Genomic DNA, 22,957 nt, shown 5'->3' with positions numbered 1-22,957 from the left:
TAATGTAGATATTTTGAATTTTATGTATTTTTGCCTTCTCGCGAAGTGAGAACTGAATTAATTAAATGAGAAATACTCAATCGTCTGTGAAAAACTGTTTCTTTTTTGTTTTGTTTGCTTAATTTCTTTTATACATCATTCTAGCTTTATTATAGTATTTGAATAGAACATGTGGCAACAATTAGATAATTCTATTCTTTAAATGATATAAAATTTGTGCCTTATGAGTTATAATATGAACGAAATATATAAGTTAACTGTTATATAATTATTGGATTATATAACAGTTAACTTAGTTTCCGTTATATAATTATTATATAAGTTAACTGTTATATAATTATTAATACTGTTAAGTGAATCTATGGTAAACAAATACTAGAGTGAATTTTAAAGAATGCATTTATTCTATTGTGGTTTATGCGCTGTCGGCGAAGTAGATTTAATTCAATCCAATAAGTTTAAATGAAATGCAAGAAAAAATACGTATAATTTAATATTCCGTACAAGGAAGTCATGTGGTGTACACATCAGATTTTTTCTAAATCAATGTTAAATGTCACTTAATATTTTTTAATTATACAGAATATAAACACCGATGTATTAATAATATTAATTAATATATTAGTTTTTAATGATTTTGACTCCTTTTAAAACAGAGAAAGATCTCTCTCCTGTTGCATTATTCAAAGATATAATTTAAGTCAATTCTTGACACTATTTCAGCTTTCGGAAAAGACGAAACAATGCTGCTACTTTTTATGAACTTATAAATAATCGTTCGGACTGCTCAAATTTTATTTTCGCGCCATTAAAATAAATTATTGCTGTCTAAACGTTCAGCACGAATGTCACTGTTTTATGGCTCTTCCTACGACAGATTATTACCTTTTTAATTCTTGTTTTAATAAGATATTACTTCTCGGTTAATAATTATTTTAGTAGTATAAGACATGAGTTTAAAAGGTTTGTAAATTTGAATTTTTGTATTAGTAAATTACATATTTTAGCATTATACCTTAACTTTGAAAAAGCGAATGTATTTAATTTGAAATTTATATTTTTTAGTAATTTTATTATTTTTTCGTATAACTTTTTTTTTTTTTTTTTTTTTTATTACTGAATATGAAAGGAAAATGACTGTGTAGAAGAGCCACTCACAATCAGACTCAACTGAATCAGATTTTAACTGTATTCCTTTTCCGTTTTTTTATGTCAAGCCTTTGAATGGGTTGGATCAAAATTATTTACTCTGTTAGTCTTTAATTAATTAATAATTTTTCAGTAGCATTTTGCGCAGAAATAATTTTAAGATCTTTTTGTTTAAAAATTTCTACAATACATATATATATATATATGAATTCTAATTCTACATTTTTAAGTTTTTTGAAATTTTTTATTTGAATTTCAATTTTTGGTGTTTGGGAAAAATTGGTTCTAAATTTCTTTATATATATATATTTACATATTTGAACTATTTTGTCAAAGTCTTGCTATTTCATGTATTTCGTATCCATTTTGCTACAAATTTTATCATAAATAATATAGAATTAATTTATTTCAAAATCTACTTCACCAGTTAAATTAGTATTTTCACCTTTTTGGTTTCCATCAAAAAACATTTACATTTTATAGGTCGTTTTTGAATATTAACGTAAAATATGACATCATATTTTAATGGTACCTTATTTTCAGTTTTGTTATATTTTCCCTTTTAAAATAAGGTATGCATTACAATGAACTTTGTAACAAATTGTTAAATTATTACTATGACCATGTATGGATTTGCTAGGTATATTCATCTTTCTCAACACTATGTCCAAACAGCAATCATTAGAGCAGATTCCATTTTGCAATTGAAAATAATTATTTTGAAAAATTATGCTGCGGTGTAGAGAGCTGCATGGGCACCAAAACAAAAGTATTTAAATGCTACAAATTAATTATTCATAGTCATTAGCTTTGTTAATGAACTGTTTCCAGCACTGAAATCTTTTCCATGGGATAATGGTTAAAATTTTGAAATCCTAATCGCTGTTTATTTGCTGTTCTTTGTAGAGCACATTATTCATCAGAAAATCTAATGAATGGGAACGTAATTTTAAAATATAATCTTTGGCTTTTAAAATGAATGTACAGAAACTTTAGAATATTTCAAATAATTAAATTGATGCATTTATAAGTATAGAAAGTAACATTTTCTAGTGTTTGTGTTATGTATGCAAAAATTACGTTTGCTTGTTCTTGTTGTGCGAAAACTAACTTAAAACAGATAATATTTTTCCTTATGTGTTGATGAATTATTAATAAGACTTTATTAATAATTAATCTTTTTGTTTCTTATAGGCTCTTGGGATACTAAAATGTTTACTCCTGAAGAAATTACTAGAACTGGCCTAGTCTGCCTAGAAAAGGAGATTAAAAATCCAGTAACTCAAGTGTGTGGCATGGTTGTTCTCATAGATCTCAAAGGGTTTTCGTGGTCTCATATGTCTCAGATTACTCTGAAAAGTCTCAAGTGCTTTATCGACACTGTTCAGGTGATATAGGTTTCTTTTAATCCGCATATAAAAACATAATTTTCAGAAATTATATAAAGGAGCCACGCTTAAAACAACCGTTAAGCAATATATAAATTTTTTGACTTTATGTAATATTACCGAACACAAAATTGCATCAAGCGGTTGCCAAAACTAAGGGGAATGTATGCACATTTGTCTAGTTTTGTACAATATGAGATTATACAGTGTAAGGATTATGTTAATTTTATTAACAGTTAAATTTCCTTTCCTATCGCTTCTTAATTTCAACTTACCATTTCCGGCGGGAACGTAGTTTTAGAATCACGTCTGAATACTAATGAGGAAAAGAGGTATTTAACCGCGAGGTTCTACTGTCTTAGAGATACAAGATATTCTGGCTAGCACGCGTCCGCCTTTTTAGGCTACTCTTTCTTAAGCTATTATTACGCTCGGCCGTACTTTAGACCCTTCATACTTCGCAGTCAATTAGCGTTAAGGGCCCAACTCCGTTAGAATCTTGATAGCTTCGGCTACATCTTTTTAATTAAGATTAGTTAAATTTTAATTCTTAGTTTCCTAAGTTCAAGCCCGAGCGTCGGCTTTATTGTAAAACTCCAAGACGGAGTTCTGTTAAATCTTATTTGAATTAAAAAAGGGTCTTTTAATCCTTTCCAAGTTTAATTATTGTCTCACGAACTCAAGCGATTATTCGCTTACTAGTTCTTAAGATTCTTCACATGCAACTGTAACTTAAACACACAGTGCAGAATCTTTGCAACAGAAATAAGGGAATTATGGTTGAAGTTACGGAATTATGGAAAAAAATAATTGGAACAGCATCCTGAAACTAATACCTTACTCTAAATGTTGCGAAAATGAAACATTAGCAAAACCTTTCATGCAGAATAATTTTTTCTTGCTAAAGACAAGTGTAACATTTAAAACTTTCGTATTTGTGCACCTATTTACTTTCTAATTGCTATAATGTATTTGGCAATCGATGTACTAAATCCTGTTAGAAGCGTATTTTATCTCTTTACCACTATTGTATAAAGCAGCACTTGTTGCAAATGTTAAGTAAGGATAAGTAATTTTTAAATGACTGACATTCTTAGGCATTTTGGTAATATCAAAGATTTTGTAAAAATTATGCCTTGTCTATGGATAATAAAGTTTTGTTGTGCTTCAGATCTGTAACTGTACCAGATAGAATTTTATGGTTAACTAATGTAAGTGAAAACAAATTATACGTCTTTAAGAAATTAATAAATAAAAAAACAGCAATGAATTTTAATGCAAGTAAATTAAACCATTAATGAGAAAAGTAAATAAAAAGAATGAAGAATTAAGTGTTAAAGTACCATACATAAATAAATATTTTAGTATACATAGAAAAACAAAAATGCAGTAGTATGTATATCCCTCAAAAAATACAGTTATTAGTTTCTTAAAAGTACCAAATAAAAGTGCGTACTTATTTTTTATGAATTATTATACTACAGAATCCAGTTGCTTTGAGAATTACATGAAATTGTAAATGAAAATTATTTATCATTAATGACACTATTTCTGGATTCTATTTGTGATGTATAAATTTTTCCTCTGAGTGATTAATTCGTTCTAATATTCAATAGTGTTTAGTAATTGCACATGCATTACTTTCATGTTTTTAAGATCCTCTTGCGAGTAATATTTAAATGACTAATTAAGTTAATGCAAACTTTACTAAAAAATTGCTATATTACTTAAAATATTAGGCTGTTACTTGTTACTCAGTCTAATCTTACATAAACATTGTAAAGAACGCTCCTGAACTCTCTACTAGAAAGACCTATGATGCTCTTGACTAGAGAGAACGTCGTTAGCAAACTCCTCACACTACGAGTACTATAATTCATTTTAACACCTTATTTAAAGAACTGTGAATGGCAACGACTTAACTGAGAATTACGCATGCGTAAAGAGATGAGATTTCGGTGAGACGCCTGTCAGAGAAGAGAGAGTTTGGGAAGCTCCGCCAGCGAGATGAGGTGTGGAGACTTTGTTTGTCGAGTGATGACGAGTACCATCTTCGTCAACGTCTCTGATCGTGTCACCAGCTCGGATATCTACTAAAGTTTTCTAAATGTATTAATGTTGTATCTGTGATATGCTGTGTTATTAAAAAGTGATGCATCACCACTATCAGTGTTGATTCTGTTCCCACTGAAGCATCCACGACGTCACAGACGAAAAGAAATAAAAAAAATTGGAGGTTCCACCGAGATTTGTGTGACAAGAGACCAGGTATGTGTTCTCCACAATATTCATTTCCAGGCCTGAAGTGTATAATGTAGTTATTTATTACTTATTCGGGAAATCAATTCCCAAAGCAGAAGTAGCACATCAGTGCATAAGAGTTTTAAACACTCAATGTGTTTGGTTTATAGTATATCTAACAAGATATTTTCCTTTTGTGGTATATTCGGGAAAACATTTTCCCATTAACACGTAGCACATCAGTGCATTTTATAGCACGTCAGTGCATAAGAGTTTTTAAAACAATCAAAGTGTTACATTTATATATCTAACGAGATATTTTTCTTTTGTATGATAATGGGAAAAATCCATTCCCGTAAATAAACAGCACATCAGTGTATTTATGTTTAACGTTTCGCTATAAATTGGTGTGATAGAATCTGAACTGTTTATTTTGTGTATATGTGAAAGCACATCAGTGCAATACTGCAATTTTCATTTCTAAGTCATTAGAAGAAAATTTATGTTAAATTCTTATGAAAGAAATAAGTTGTTGAATATATTAAAAACTTGTTACTTTTGTTTTCTCATGAAAGCACACCAGTGCTGTATTTTAATAGGATGCGTATTTTCTGAGAAGTAGAATGTTAAATTTTATCATTTCATTTTACATTTTAAAGCTTTGAGCAGTAAAGAAAAGTTCTAATAGTGTTCTGATTTAAACCTGCGCCTATCGAATTTACGTAGTATTTGCGTTGGCCATGTGGTTGCTAACAGAAGTATCTGAAACGATAGTTAATTAAAGGTGTTTATATTTATTGGCGCCACTCTGGTTTTTTTTCTGTCTGGCTGTACCAAATGAAAAGAATTTGTTATTATTTTTTTTATACGAAGTATTCAGTAAGGTTGTTTATTCGTTTTATGTTTGAATGGAAATAAATCCAAAATGATTAATGTTTTTATTAACCTTTTATTTTTATTTGCTTAATTTTGTAAGAAAGAAGAAAGTGTTTTTTATGTGTATGATATATTTTTATGTGGTCTGATATATTTTTATGTGTATTATTTGTGAATAACTATGTAAGTTCTTATTTGTTTTGAGCAATTACTTTTGTGAAAATGGCATTTTTGGGAAAAGCTAAGAAAATGGATCTATTCCTTGTCGCTTCAGAACTTGGGGAAATAGCTTTAGAAGATGTGAAAGTGATAGATTTAAAACAATTAATAACGAATAGTAAAAATTATGAGGAAGAATTTGTTAAAAATTTGTTAGAAAGTATTATGACTGATAGGATAGAAAAGGAAAACTTAGAGAAGCAAACAAGAGCGAAAGAATTACAGTTAGAACAGGAAGCTAGGGAGAGGGAATTTCAGATACTACAACAAAATAAAGAAATTGAAAAGCAACAGTTAGAACTAGAATGCCTTAAAGCAAAACAGAACACTGAATCTGCTAAACCTGGAGGTGAAACGGTATTTAATCAGAATTTTCAGAAACTAATGCCCAAGTTTAATTTAAAAACTGATGATATCAGTTTATTCTTAGAACTTTTTGAGAGGCAAGCTAAAGTTCTAAAATTGCCCACGGATCAATGGCTGTCATATCTCATTGGTGTCCTTCCGGTTGAGGTAAATAATATAATTGCTAGGGAACCTGAAGAACAGGCTAGAGATTACCAACATATTAAAAAATTACTACTTAAAAGATTTAAATTAAGTGCGGAGAAGTTTCGGCAACTTCTTGTTAAGACTCAGAAAAATTCGGATTCTACGTGGTACGATTTTTATCACGAAATTAAGACATTTTTAGATGGGTGGCTCAAGGGATTAAAAATCGAAACATTTGAGCAACTCAAGGATTTAATGTTGGTAGATCAGATTAAAAGGCGCACGCCTAATGAGTTTAAGGAACATTTTATAGATGAATGGGCCACGATCACTTCACCAAAACAGTTGGTGGGTAAAATAGAGGAATTTGAAGATGCGAAAAAGACGATGGTTGGGAAAACGAAATTGGGTGAACTGAAAACGAAAATATCAGGTAGACAAATGGGTGTTTTCAGTCCACTGGTAACGTTTTCAAAAATAAAAAAAAAAACTCTCAAGGCACACAATTTAAAAAAGATGATGATGCACGCAATGTTGGGAAAAAGTCGGACTCGAATTTTGATAGAAGAAAAAGACTCCAGTGCTATGAATGTGGATCTTTAGATCATTTACGTCCTCAGTGCCCTAATTTTAAAACTAAAAAGGCAGATTTGTATCGGATAAGCGGGAGATCAGAAAAGAATCTGTTAGATCCCTATACGTTAAATGGAAGAGTAAATGGTTTTGAAGTACCTATTCTAAGAGATACAGGAGCAACGGTAGATATTATTTGTCAGAAATATGTAGACAGAGATAGAATGAAGGGAGAACATGTATGGGTTCGACATTTGTTGGATGATCATATGACTTGTTTACCTGTTGCTGAAGTAGATATTGAATGCGATTTGGGTACAGTAACCACCAAAGCAGCTGTTATAGGAGACCACTTAGACCAAGGACGATATATATTAGGCAACCAGACAGCGGCTCTTCTCAGAGGAACTGAGAAAAATTATTCGTCGTATGTCGGTAATGTTAATGCGGTCGTTACTCGATCTCAAGCACGACAATTTAAGGAAGCGGAAAATTTAAGTGAGACGAATCAAAATTCTGAGCAGAATGAGTTAGAATTGGAAGAGGAGGACGATGCTCATGAGAGGTCTGAAAACAGAGAGATATTACCTTCTGTCAACCTTTGTGTCCCCACAAGTCCTGCGATTCAAATAGACTCAAGTACTTTTATTGATGAACAACAAAAAAGTAAAGAACTTGCGCCTTTATTAAAACTAGTAAAAAGCGGAACAAGTTATGGGATTAAAAATGGGGTTTTAGTAAAAAAGAAGGTAAATAAGTTAGGAGGAGAAGAACATTTAATTGTTGTCCCAGAAAACCTCAGAGAGCAAATTAAAGCAACTTGTCATGAAGGAACTTCAGGTCACTTAGGAGTGCTGAAAACAAAAGACCGGTTACTAAGATATTTTTTCTGGCCAAATTATTATAAAGACATTGAGGAATTCGTTAAAACATGCGACTCCTGTCAACGTGTAGGAAAAGCAAGTGACAAAAAGAAAGCACCGTTGGTAATGGTACCTGTGATATCTGAAGTCTTTAGTAAGGTTAATGTAGATGCTTGCGGGCCTATGCCTACATCTACTGAAGGTAATAAATATCTTATTACAGTTATGTGCTTAGCATCTAAATATCCTGGCGCCGTCCCGGTACCGGATATAACGTCGAAATCTGTTGTAAGTGCACTCTTGCAGGTATTTAGTCGGATGGGTTTTCCAAGGGAGGTTCAAACTGATCAAGGAAAATCTTTCATGAGTCGCTTAACCGTTGAATTTTTGAAGAGGTTTGGTATAAAAATTTCCAGAAGTTCGGTTTACCACCCCCAGAGCAATCCTGTAGAACGGTTCCATAGGTCAATAAAAAGGGTCTTAAAGGTATTATGTATTGAAGCTGCCCCAAATTGGGAGGTACAATTACCTGCCGCTCTCTTTGCCCTGCGAACAGTAACGCATGATAGTACAGGATTTAGTCCAGCTGAATTAGTGTACGGGACCAACCTCAGAACACCTGTCGCATTATTGTATGAGAAATGGTTAGATCCTCAGGAAAAAGAAGATACCGTAATAGAATATGTTTTCGAATTAATCAATAGGTTAAAGAAAAGTAGAGAATTAGCTACAGAAAAAATGGAAGAGGTGAGGGACAAAAGGAAGAAATGGTATGACAAAAATGCCGTGAAAAGGGAATTCCAGCCAGGAGATTCCGTATTAGTATTAGCAGTGAATCAACCACATAAACTCGCTCCTCAATGGAAAGGGCCGGGAAAAATAGAGAAAAGATTATCAGAAACAAACTATGTGGTTAGTTTTGAAGGGAATCAGGAAGGGAATAAAGTGTATCATATCAATATGTTAAAACCTTATCATAAGAGACCTGAACTTTTGAATATGGTGCTCCTTGACAACGAGGAGATAGTTGAACCCTCGGAATTAGAGGAGGATTTTCCTTATATGTTAACCGACCCCAATGTGTTTGATTTTAATGAAATAATAGCAAAAGATAATCTTAAAGAAAGACTTAGTGATGAACAAATCTTGCAGTTGGGAAAGTTGTTGGTAAAGTTTTCTGCTATATTTTCGAATATTCCAGGGAAAACAAATTTAGTCGAACATGATATCGAACTAATCAGTGACAAACGCGTACAGCATAAGCCTTATAGAATGACAAATCGACAGAACGAAATTCTTAAAGTCGAGATTGAAAAAATGTTAAAATACAAGATTATTGAACCAGGACCCTCTGAGTATACTTCACCCATGATCCTTGTTGAAGCACCAGGTAGGGATCCTAGGCCGTGTATTGATTACAGAAAGTTAAACGAAATAACTCGTACTGAGTTCTATCCGATCCTCAATATAGAGCAACGTGTCGAAACTATTGCAGCAGCCAAATTTATCACCTTGATAGACTTAACTAAAGGTTATTGGCAAATTCCGCTGACCCCTAGGGCTCAGAAAATCGCTGCATTTGCTACAAATTTTGGCGTATATAGGCCTTTGCGCATGCCATTTGGGCTTAAAAATGCTCCTTATTATTTTAGTAAAATGATGAGCGAAATATTGTGCGGATGTGAGAAATATGCTACCCCTTATTTAGATAATATTGCTATTTTTTCTGAAACGTGGAAGGAACATTTACAACATTTACATGAAATTTTAGAAAGAATCAGAAAAGCCAATTTAACTATTAAACCCTCTAAGTGCAAGTTTGCACAAGAAGAAGTGCAATATATCTGTCACATAGTAGGTCGAGGAAAACGTTCTCCAGCAGAACTAAAAATCGAAGCGGTTCAAAATTTTCCTGTTCCCACAACTAAAACTGAGATTAGAGCTTTCTTAGGGTTAGCTGGATACTACAGACAATATATACCATGTTTTCTGCTATAGCCGCACCTTTGACAGATTTGTTAAAAGGGAATAACAAAAGGGGTAAAATTGTTTGGAATGATGAATGTAATGAATCATTCAAATCGTTAAAAGAAAAGCTATCTAGTAGGCCTGTGCTACATGCACCCGATTTTTCTAAACCATTTATACTACAGACAGACGCGTCAGATCAAGGATATGGTGTTGTTTTAGCCCAGAAGGATGATAAAGGAAAAGAACATCCCATATTGTATCTCAGTAAAAAATTTACTGATAGTGAGTGGAAGTATTCCACCACTGAAAAAGAGTGTGCCGCAATTCTGTATGGAATAAAAAAATTGAAAGGGTATATAGATGAGCAGACTAAATTTTCAATTCAAACGGACCATAATCCACTAGTATGGCTAAAAAATAATGCAGGTAGAAATGGTCGATTATTACGCTGGGCCTTAGCCTTACAATCTTATAATTTTACGATACATCATAAAAAGGGAAGTGACAACTTAAATGTAGACTGCTTAAGTAGAAACTCTGTACATGCCAGTTAAATAGACTAGTTATCATTTCTTTTAAGTTGTCTTGTTATTTGATTATGTATATTGTATTTTTTTTAATTCATACTATATAGTAAATTGTTAGCTTTATTCTTAAAGACAAAACTTTTTGTTTTGGTTTTTCATATATTGTATGTGTATTTTTAAATGTGTTTTTTTTTTATGATGGCCTGGTTATGAGAGTGGAGAGCCTTTGTAACAGTGTAGTTTAAAATGAACTGGTAAAATGTTGGACAATCTGTATTGAAACCAGAAACTGTGAACTGTGAAGGTTTACTTCTCCTGTGTCTGGAGAAACAAAAACTGGAGGCGGAAGGTGTTTGTTTGTAGCGAACGCCTGCCTGAACTTGTATTTTATCCTACAAATAATGTTTTGTTTCCTCTGTGTCCGAGGAAAACAAAATCTGGAGGCGGAAGGAGTTAGTCTGTAAAGAACGCTCCTGAACTCTCTACTAGAAAGACCTATGATGCTCTTGACTAGAGAGAACGTCGTTAGCAAATTCCTCACACTACGAGTACTATAATTCATTTTAACACCTTATTTAAAGAACTGTGAATGGCAACGACTTAACTGAGAATTACGCATGCGTAAAGAGATGAGATTTCGGTGAGACGCCTGTCAGAGAAGAGAGAGTTTGGGAAGCTCCGCCAGCGAGATGAGGTGTGGAGACTTTGTTTGTCGAGTGATGACGAGTACCATCTTCGTTAACGTCTCTGATCGTGTCACCAGCTCGGATATCTACTAAAGTTTTCTAAATGTATTAATGTTGTATCTGTGATATGTTGTGTTATTAAGAAGTGATGCATCACCACTATCAGTGTTGATTCTGTTCCCACTGAAGCATCCACGACGTCACAGACATTTACTTATTCTTTTCCACTTCACATAAACTGTCTTGCCTCCAAATGTCATTCTAAAATATACTTTTAGAATTATCATATTCTGCGTTATTTAAATCTTTAAGTTGAATAAAAATGATATTTCAATAAAAATCTTTATCTTGCAAATAGGATGGCTTACCAGTGCGACATAAGGCAATGCATATTATCAACAATCCCAGTATATTTGGTACAATATTCAACACCGTAAAACCCTTTTTAAGTGAAAAAATAAAAAAGAGGGTAAGTATTTATGTTTCCCAGCTTTAAATCAGTACTTTATAATAAATACAATTTTTCTTCACTCTTTTCCGGTTTAAATTATGTTTATTTACAACACATTTTTGCATTAAAATCCTGCAATATAAATGTATTAATGTGATGTATTTATTATTAACCTTTCTGAAAAACTTTTTGCATGTAAGATCACGTTATACATCAGAAAGAAAAGAAGAAAAATTATGTTCTCAAATTTAATTACGCTTAAGTAGGGAAGTCAGTTACTTTCATGTACATTGCAAAAAGGTTACTGTCCCTCACCATTGGACCGAACGAAGTGCGCAAGATGACTATGTATCGGACTAGCAGATTCCAAGGCTTCCGGATCAATTCTATATTTTTTTTCCTTCTCAGTTATTAAACTTAAAGGTGATACATTTAAAAGTTCTTAGCTAGGAAATTTAAACGGTATTAATTGCTACATTTATAAATTAGATTATTAATTACAAAATTACGCTGCTATTAATTAATTATAAAAATTTTATTCTTAAATGCAATACAAAAATGATTAAATAATTCAGAAAAAAAATTAATATAACAAAGCAAAATAAATATTTAACCTCAAGGATTAGGATTAGAATTATTTAGAATATAGCAAAGCACTCAAAAGGTAAGACACAATAACACGCCGAATAAATACTAATTCAGAAGTCAAACAACAAAAATCAGCGTTATATTTTCAAAATTTTCTAAGGACTAGTTTCGATGGCTTTACCGAACCACCATCCTCAGCTGCAAAACCGCAAAAAAATGTCACTCAAAAGTTATCTGTCAAAGAAAAAATAATCCTTTGTGGAAGGCCTTTTTAATGGAAATTGCTTTTATATAAACATTACGCAAGGCGGAAGACCACGAAAACTCTCACGCACCGAACCCGTTCACCAGTATTCGATCGAGCTACCAGTATTCAGCGAGTGTACCGGCCAGTCACTCGTAAATTGTCTGACTACAGAAGCTATAATCTTGAGAATAAACATACATATATCGTTCATCTGTACAGCTGACGGCTGCAATTCGAAAGGAGATCCTTTGACTTCCCTTTGAGATCCTTTGACTTATGATTAGCGCATACCAACATGGATTTCTAGCTAGCAACTCTGTTGAACGAGTCAAAGTCTTCGAGGAGAATGCCGACTAAGATTGCATTAACGGTGATCAAACATTAGTATTTTTAACTGCTTGAAAAAGAGGGACCCATAAAAGTTTCCACTAAAGGATCATTCTACTTCCAAGATTGGATCTCTCCTTATTTTATCTTTTATAAATTATGCTTAATGATGTTAGATCTAAGTATAACAAACTAAATAGCTTTAAATATACAGGGAAAATATTCAGCAGTTAGTTATTTGCTTAATTTAAAATGCTGTGGAAATTTTTAACTTTTAATATCTGTTAACCGTTCAGTATTTTGTTATTACTACTTCATAAGGACTGAGAGAGTCCAGTGAACATAATAAATATCAAAACATATAAAACAATAAATAAAAATAATTTTTCGAAAATCCATTTAAGGTAGTTTACAAATATGAATTTTTTTTTCTCACCATGTTCGGAATAAAAGATAAAAGTACTATTTTAAAGAATAAAGTTTTGTATTGTGAGAAAAGTACAGAAAGTTTGTATTATGAGAAAATTACAGCAAGCATACAGAAAATTTTCCGATAACGACAAAAGTTGTTAATTTGATTATTCATTATCATATTTTATTAATATACAGCAGTATTTAAAATTTTGTGCAGAATTATGCAAGAGATTTTTAAATAAATCTTTGTGCTAACGATATTTTGTTAGCATTGTGCTTTGTTGTATTCGATTTAACTAAACATAAAATGGATTCAGAAGAGATTTATTCTTGACTTCTTTACATACATGTATATGTATGCGTCTGCTATAATATCTAGTTGTGCATCTCATTTTTTATTGCAATTGGCAATATCAAACATTATATAAAGTACTTACCTGGCCTTTACTTTCGAAATGGTTAGTCGTAGTCATATACTTCCAGTTACAGAAGTGCTTTAAATGACGAAAATATTCATTTTTTGACAATGTCAAATTTTAAAAAAAAATTCATTTTCAGCAAATAACGAAATCTAACCACATATATAATAAGGATTATATAGGTAGTTCGTGTAACAAAAAATATCTAACAATGCTTAATATCAATTTATTGTTGCAGCAAGAAATGTATCTAATTTAATAAGCCTTACAAAGAAGTCGTGTGACACTAGATTTTTTATTTATGATATGATGGCTAGAGACAGTTTTAGATTTATTTCAGATATTGTCTGTTTACTGTATATAACCATAAGAAAGCTAAAGCACTGCGACAAATTTTCAATGGTTTGCAACATTGTTAACTCTTTATCTTGAGCATTTGTCTATATTCTATCGTGTACTAGAAAATTTTTGTTATCGACTGTCCATATCTGGCGATGTTGGGTAGATGTTTATCTTTATCTTTTTTTATCTTGTTCATAACGATAATGACCTCGAAACTAATAGATAATCAAAATTTCCCTGGGTATAGTTTCCCTAATTATTTGTTTAAATATATAATAAAAAATTACTCCGTAAATATGTTTACAAAATTTTAATTTTTCCTTTTCTTGCTAGCTCTCTGCCCGTTTAGCAAGATTTTCTGTAACTGAACGTTTTTGATTTAGAATTTCAATCCCATCTAAGAAAAAAATGTAACCGAATGAGTAAAATTTCTTACGATGAGAAATTTAAGCTATTGATCTGTAATGAAAAGATAAATTGAATGCATTTAAAGTACACTCTTTTGCTAAAAAATCGAAGCACCATGAAGGAAGTGGTTGTTTTCGGTGAAATTGAATATATGCATAGTTCATACACAGATAATAAAATAATTAAAAAATCAAGACCATAGTACCTGTTCACGGCTCACAATCACCCATTGAGTGTTCAAATTAGTAGTTGGTTGAACTTCCCCTGGCGGCAATGCATGCTTGAATTCGTCGAGGCAAGGAGTGGTAGAGGTTCCTAATGTCATCCTGCGACACATTCTGCCAAGCATTCATCAGTTGTCGCCCAGATGAGCATAGAGCACAAAGATATCTTCCCTATAGTTTGCAACAGGCAGTGAACCTCTATCAGACATGAAGGCTTTGCGCGCCTGTCGAATATGATGCCTGCCAGTATCATCAAACCTCCGCTGCCACACTGGTCTCTTTTTCGAGAAAAGATAGCGAATATATGCTTCTCTCCAAATGAAGATACGTCAAGAATCAGTGGTTGGACTAGATGGGATTCATCTGTGAAGAGAACTGTTCTCCACTTATGCTTGGTCTAAAGTCGCTTGATCTCAACACCATGATTTCTTGTGCGCAGAAGTGAACAGCAAACTTACCTGCAGATAGACACGATAGATAGACAAGCCATAAGTTCGGCTTCTCAGGCGTATCGTTAACTCTCAGTTCATTTTTATGGGAAAACAACGCTTGTACACATAGAGTTAATCTTGTGGATGGTTTTCTGGAATGTGAGGATATTAACTGGATGGTTTGGCCAGCTAGATCTCCAAATCTAGAACATGCCTAGGATACTCTTGGAAGGGCAATTAAAATTTGCCTTCTTCTTTGAAACTTCTAGGACCTGAAACAGCTTTTTGCTAGAACAGAACCAAATGCCATAGAGATTCACAAATCCCTTCATTTCCAGGATAAAATCACATTAAGAAAGCTGTATGATTCTTATAGGGAACCATAGCCCCTTACTGGCTTTTTTTTTATCTTTCAAACTCTGTTTTTGACCTTCCTGCGCCGATGAATCTTACGCACGATCATTCATGTATACTATGACTGTTATCCAGCGTATTTTTTGTATTATTTTAACCTATGCCCATACCCAATTTCGTTAACTCTATCCATCCTTTTTAAAGATAATTAAAAAAAATGTGAAAAATCTAGTAATTTTCAACACTAGAGTAAATAAATGAGCTATTAAATTACTCCATTTCGAACATTCTTTCCTTATAAATATTTAATTTATCTGTTAATTAACTTCCCTTTCCTTTACTTAGGTATATTTCTATGGAGATGGCCTGAGTAGTTTGCATCAGTTCCTTCCTCCAGAAATGCTACCTGAAGAATTTGGTGGAACACAAGGTCCATTTGGAAATGAAAGATTTTATCAGAGTTTACTAGATAGTGAAGAAGAATATAAAAAGTGTCAACAGTACGGATATGATGCCGTCAAAATGTAAAAAACAAAATGATTACTAAACTATATGTATATTTAGAATCAACTATATTTTAATCATATTCTTTCGAACATACTAAAGAAAGTTCCAAAATATTTATATAAACTGATCTTCTTATTCTAATTTTCCGATGACTTTAAATGACTATATCATCTTGTAAATATGTAATAATACTCTAAATTAATTTCGCTATGTTATTACCTCAATAACCAGAAACTTTTATAATAGTAATTGGATGGAATGTACTGAATGTGCCATTTTGTTATTATTCCAGGTCTTTCTAGCAAGAACTGTATATAACCATTGATTACATAGAAAGATATCTATGTAAATATAACTAACTCAAACTATTACAAAATTTCACTTTCATTAAAAAATCTTTTAATATGTATATTTTGCATTCTGTATATAATAAATTATATATTTCTAAGTGTTTTTCTTTCTTCTTTATGATTTTACGAAAATAAAAAACTTAGTAAATCTTTTACAAGCAATATTGCAGACTTTAAGTTTTACAAGCAATATGAAAAAATATCATAATTCTTTTTTCTAAAAAATTTTATTATTTGTAAGACATAATTAAATGAATGTAAGATTACAAATTTCTACTAGAACTTCAATACTCATTTAGTTGAGGTCGTTGCTTTCAACTATCTGTTTCTAGATGTGTCTCTTTTCTGTATAGTGATAATTTAAAGGAAAACATCTAACATAAAAGTTTATTCTTAAAATCAGAAAAAAAGTGCTAACTGAAATTACAAAGCAGTTTTCTCACGTCCACAAAAGTAAACCAACACAGCCAATCTTAGACCCCCAAATTCTTACACCTGCAATAAATTATATCTATAATAACGAAATGTTATATTTCAAAAAATATGCACTCACCAAACACCAGCTGTAGGTGTAACTCAACAACTTGTTTCAACAGTTGCAAGGAGTCGCTTTACAACAGACAAGGATGCTGCCAATGAAAGCTAACTTAAACTACTTACGCTTAGTTTTATCTACATTCTCCCGAAGGCCAGCGAAGGCTATTCATTATAATGAATAGCCATTTAAAAATGTAGCTTTACACAATTATATTATATTAATACTATTTAAGTAAATTTTCTTAGTTCAAAAAATGCAGTACTTTTTTTTTTATATTAAGTGTTTTGGAATAAAACGAAGATCATTTGTTAATTTTCAAAATATCTTATAGCCCACAAGGAATATTACAAGATGAAGCTCAAATTTTGTGTTAAAAAGACTTCATACAAGTTAAGTACTACCTATAAAATTTGTTATTATAATTATTTAAAACAACGACACTTCTTGTTATTAATAAGAAAAATAAAATTTATCGTTCTAGTTATACGAGTTGTATTTTAAAATAATGACACATGAGTAAATAAAGATTGAAACCAACATTTTTGAACGTATAAAAGAACTTAAAAAAGACTTACTATTTTGATATTAAATGAAAAGCATACAACTAGAATTTATGGCATAAAATATCGTTAATACGCGGTTTCTGTTTAATGCCAATAATCAATTTTGATTGCATGTTCCTCAAATGAATATGAAGTATATACTTCATACATTTCTTTCAAACAAATGGTTCTTTACATTTGTTAATATATTACATAGTCTCCTGTATACGATAAACTGAAGACAAACTGCATTTCGGAGAACATAAGTAAATGTCGATATTGATAATTATTATATCATTTTCTGATACACCTTAGCGCAATCTAGACAATAACGTATGATTAACGTGATTATTAAAAATATATAATTTGGCTATCGGACTAAAATATTTTATGAACTTAATAAATGAAGAAGTTACACTTTTAGCTCTTATTACAGTAAAACTATTTTTATGGAAAACGGTAGTTAATCATTTCTGAGTAATTAATTTTTTCCTTTTGTTAGCGTGGTATAATTTACCATATAGGCTTGATTTGGCGGTTATGATATCGCATTTTTGCGTAAGTTATCACATTCCTAAACTGTTTGAAAGATTTTTTTTACTTCTTGTCTACGCAGCTACTGCTATTTAACAAAAATCGCCAAGGTAGCAATAAAATATCTTTTTCCTTTTCATTCCCTATTGAGATGAATTTCATAATCTCTCACTTTACTGAAATAAATCCAAAAATAGGTTCTTCCAAATGAATTAATTTTTTTATTTTACTAACAAATTTTATTCAGGCATTAAATAGCCCAAATATAAAACTTCGCTACCTTAATCAAAGCTTCTCGTACAGCTTTTTATTAAATCCTTCGAATGTTATAATGTAGCCATTCCGAAAATGCATAACTCTTTTATCATCTATGAAAAGTTATTTTCATTTTAAATTCACAGAATTATAGACACGAACTTATCGCTTGAAGAAGACCATCCTTCGCTTTCAGGGACTATGCTGCTGATATGCTGAACTTTTCAGAAGTCTAAACAACAAAAATCAGTGTTATACCTACAAAATTTTCACAGGACTAGTTTCGATGGTTTTACCGAACCATCATCTTCAGCTGCAAAACCGCAAATGAACAAGATAGGAAATAATGATTAGATAAGATAAGAAAGCCTGGACAAGGATAAGCAAGTGGCGCCATCTGTTGGCGAAACCAGAACTAAAACATAATTTCTCTAAAAGCCGAAGGCAAATTTGGATTGGAATTAGAATCGTTAACTAGAACAGAAAGATTTTTATGAATGTGAAATGCCTCTAGAAAATCCAGTTCTCCAATGGAAGATGTTTTTTGAATAATTTTGGCAGCAGAAAAATTGAAAGTGTGATTTTCAGACCAACAATGTTGAGCAACAGAAGACTTCTGTGTTTCCTTTTTTCTAACATATGCCTCATGTTCTTTGACGCGAAATTTTAAGGCTCTCTTAGTTTCGCCAATGTAAATTAAACCACACTGGCAAGGAATCCTATAAATACCCCAGGAATTCATATCCGGAATGGGGTCCTTGAGTAAAGAAGTTGGAATTTTATTGATGGGAGAATAAACAACCCGAAAGTTAAATTTCTGCAAAATATGTGCAACTTTATAGCTAATTGATGGAAAGAAGGGAATGACAACAGAATTTTTATAATCTCCTAAAATAAGAGTGTGGCTTTTAGTGTGTTGAGATGAGAATTTTTTAACTGCTTGATTAATAATGTTGGGTGAAAAGCTCCTGTCAATAGCTATTGCTTTTAAATAATTTAGTTCTTCATCAAGGGCTAGTTTGGAGGAGCAAACTTGAAGAGCACGGAAAACATAGGAATAAAATGAAGCTAACTTTTGTTTAGTCGGATGACATGATTTAAAGTGTGGTGGAAGGCAAACCGATGAAGGTTTACGGTAAACTGTAGTACTGAAGTTGGATGTATTACGTGTGACCAGAATGTCGAGAAACGGTTGTCCGTTTCTCGACATTCTGGTCACACGTAACACATCCAACTTCAGTACTACAGTTTACCGTAAACCTTCATCGGTTTGCCTTCCACCACACTTTAAATCATGTCATCCGACTAAACAAAAGTTAGCTTCATTTTATTCCTATGTTTTCCGTGCTCTTCAAGTTTGCTCCTCCAAACTAGCCCTTGATGAAGAACTAAATTATTTAAAAGCAATAGCTATTGACAGGAGCTTTTCACCCAACATTATTAATCAAGCAGTTAAAAAATTCTCATCTCAACACACTAAAAGCCACACTCTTATTTTAGGAGATTATAAAAATTCTGTTGTCATTCCCTTCTTTCCATCAATTAGCTATAAAGTTGCACATATTTTGCAGAAATTTAACTTTCGGGTTGTTTATTCTCCCATCAATAAAATTCCAACTTCTTTACTCAAGGACCCCATTCCGGATATGAATTCCTGGGGTATTTATAGGATTCCTTGCCAGTGTGGTTTAATTTACATTGGCCAAACTAAGAGAGCCTTAAAATTTCGCGTCAAAGAACATGAGGCATATGTTAGAAAAAGGAAACACAGAAGTCTTCTGTTGCTCAACATTGTTGGTCTGAAAATCACACTTTCAATTTTTCTGCTGCCAAAATTATTCAAAAAACATCTTCCATTGGAGAACTGGATTTTCTAGAGGCATTTCACATTCATAAAAATCTTTCTGTTCTAGTTAACGATCCTAATTCCAATCCAAATTTGCCTTCGGCTTTTAGAGAAATTATGTTTTAGTTCTGGTTTCGCCAACAGATGGCGCCACTTGCTTATTCTTGTCCAGGCTTTCTTATCTTATCTAAACATTATTTCCTATCTTGTTCATTTGCGGTTTTGCAGCTGAAGATGATGGTTCGGTAAAACCATCGAAACTAGTCCTGTGAAAATTTTGTAGGTATAACGCTGATTTTTGTTGTTTAGACTTCTGAATTAGTATTTATTCGGCGTGTTATTGTGTCTTAATTATGCTGAACTTTCTTTCTTTTCGCCATCGACGGAACAGCTGGCCCACTGGGTTAGGTGCTTTTCAGCCTGTTGGATCCAGTCGATGGGATTAAAAATAAATACATGAATAAATATAAATAAAGAGTTTAGTAATGTGTCCTCCGGTGATTGGCCGCTAAACGGCATACATTGAAATAAGAACCAGAACATGGAAAGAAGGTGCATGGTGGGGACTGCTGAGACTAAGCGGAACAAATTTCACTATTACGGTACATGTTAGGCATACAGTTATATTAAGGATGTGCTATAATAATCAGGTACAGATGTAAACATGATCAAATATATTACAAATTGTGGAATACATTAAATGAGTTCTGGAATAACCATAATATTAAATATAATTAAAATTATCAAAAAAAATACATTAAGTAAATTAATATATGCACGGAACGGGATGCTGACGGAATGGTGTCCAAGGAAAGGAGTCAAGTACTACCATTGACTCCAGGGCTGTCAGCAATGGCTTTTAGCAATGGTAGTGCAGTCTTAAAAATATGCTGAACTATTACATACTGTATAAGGAAGCAATAAGAAAAACCTAGTGAGTGCTAAAAGAAATGCATGCTTTCCCAAGAACAAACAGCAAAGGCACATTTTACCTAATATGATGTATTCCGGCATGACCAAACTGTGATTTGCTAGCCGCATGCAGCTCTTCGATACTTTACCAACAGCTAATCAAGTTCTTGAGGCGCTTTGGTCTCTTAAACGCGATTTGTTTTTCGAACAGTTCGAGGTACGGAATTTAAATATAAATAATTCGCGAGATCTAAAGATTCGAATGTCCAACCTTAGAAAAACCAAAATGTGTTTTATAACCCAGCCCACATCTGAAAAAATAATTCCAATATTTAAAGCTAGATTTGATTTCAGTATGTTTGTCACCTATAACATATGTAAAAAATATGTATAAAACATATGTATAAAAGCTGTGTTGCACGCGCGATATATTTTTTTGAGCACTGACATATTGGAATACCGATATTCTTATCTTTGGCACAGATGTTTCAGACACAGTTTGTGTAAAATGAATTGCATTTTTAAAATTCGCTTGATGCACTTGCATTGAAATGAGCTTTATTTAATATATAGGCTTTGATGTACTTCTTACGGTTTTCTTTTTCGTCAAACACAACTCGCGCTAATAAAATTGTGCGTTTGAAATTACTCGATATGGATGTACCATTCATTAAAATAAATCTGAAATAAAATTCATGCTTTGAAGAAAATCGAAATTAACACAACTATGTAAAACGTTATATGCGTTAACCTTTAAAATGTTTCAATAAGCTAAAACAAAATAAATATTTACCAAGAAGCTCTGTTCTAAAGTACTGATGTGAAATATTAAATACGATTTAAATTAACATGTATCAATACCAAGATGGGGATCAAGCATTTAAAATAATGTTGACCTTTTAAAATCACCAATCCTGTCGAACATTTCTCCAGGAAAGTTTCGTACTCCGCTTCATTGCATACTAAGATGAAGTTCATCTTAATCAGAGTTTCCCGTACAATTTTTAAGCAAATATTGCCATTCCGGCAATTCGTAATTCTTTCATCGTCTGAGAAAGGTTTTAGCCTAAAGAGCGTTAGCTCAAAACGGCTATTAATTTCGTTTTGGCATTTTGCGTCGAAAACATTAAATGTCCGTTTACCTTTTCAAATCGTTGCCACAAAATATTATCGCCCTGTGTTATATTTAAAGAAATTAAATAATGAAGAATCTGCATAAATGTATGTATGTTTCTTGAATTGTGATAAAACAACGGTATCTAGAGCCATCAAAGTTTGAATAACGTAATCCTCCACCGAATATTGGCATCTGGAAGTCCTAATTTGGAATCTGGAATTTGTTTTATCATCTATTTCATATTTTGTCAGACATTAAAGAATTTTTTATTAACAAACTCAACGATTTCAAAACGAATCAATGGCAATACAGTACAGGAGAAAAAAACATTTTTATCTCCAGGACGCGAAACTGTGTATCGGAAATTCTAAAGGTGTGCTCTAAATGTTTTGTGATATTGCTTTTGAATTGAATTTTATGGGTTAAGTGCGAAGAACATGATATTTAATAAGTAAAGGTAACACACAAAACATTAGAAAACGCCTCCTTGTGCGTAATATAAAATCTGAAGGCTTTCGAAATTTGTTTTAACCCAAAGGAGCGTTAGCTCAGAAGAGCTATTAATTTCATTTTGGCATTTTGCGTCGATTCACTTTTCAAACTGTTGCCACCAAATATTATCGCCCTGTGTTATATATAAAGAGATTAAATATCTGCATAACTGTATGTATGTTTCTTGCACTGTGATAAAACAACGGTACCTAGAGCCATCAACTTTTGAATAACGTAATCCTACTCCGAATATGGGCACCTGGAAGCCCAAATTTGGAATTTGTTTTATTATCTATTTCATATTTTCTAAAGCATTTATGAGTTTTTGATTAAGAAACTCAAAGCGAGTACTCAAAACTCAAAGCGAGCAATGATAACTCTGTACGGGAAAAAAAAAAACATTTTTATCTTCATCGCGCGAGACTGTGTATCGGAAATTCTAAAGATATGCTCATTTTAAAATTATTTTGCGATATTGCTTTTGAAGGGAATTTTATGGTTTAAGTGCGAAGAACTTGATATTTAATAAACAAAGGTAACACACAAAATGTAAAAAAAAAAGCCTGTGTTGGGCGTAATATAAAATCTGAAAGCTTTCAGAATTTTTTTTTTTTTTTTTTTTTCTTTAAATTTTTAAATTCACAGAACTGAGCAGTAGCTCATTTCTACTTTTT

The 22,957-nt window shown here is 32.2% G+C and overlaps 1 protein-coding gene across 7 annotated transcripts in view; it reads left to right on the top strand.

Moving 5' to 3' along the window:
- The window catches only part of LOC118198100 (alpha-tocopherol transfer protein-like), a 29,101-nt gene extending 12,951 nt beyond the window's left edge, over positions 1–16,150 (top strand). For 6 of the 7 annotated variants that reach the window (XM_085823589.1, XM_035369696.2, XM_085823586.1 and 3 more), the window contains 3 exons: positions 2,344–2,537; positions 11,344–11,454; positions 15,536–16,150. In XM_085823589.1, the coding sequence (XP_085679715.1) occupies positions 2,344–2,537; positions 11,344–11,454; positions 15,536–15,718 (488 nt within the window). In that variant the 3' untranslated portion in view covers positions 15,719–16,150. The remainder of the gene's footprint in view (positions 1–2,343; positions 2,538–11,343; positions 11,455–15,535) is intronic. The other variant, XM_085823590.1, reaches the window with a different exon arrangement.
- Positions 16,151–22,957: the final 6,807 nt, after the last annotated feature.

The sequence above is a fragment of the Stegodyphus dumicola genome, chromosome 9, assembly GCF_044657685.1.
Source record: "Stegodyphus dumicola isolate Sdum_Otavi_A_Nest chromosome 9, ASM4465768v1".
NCBI classification, from domain to species: Eukaryota; Metazoa; Arthropoda; class Arachnida; order Araneae; family Eresidae; genus Stegodyphus; species Stegodyphus dumicola.
The sequence above is the reverse complement of the archived record's forward strand: the minus strand, read 5'-3'. Positions and strand labels throughout refer to the sequence as shown.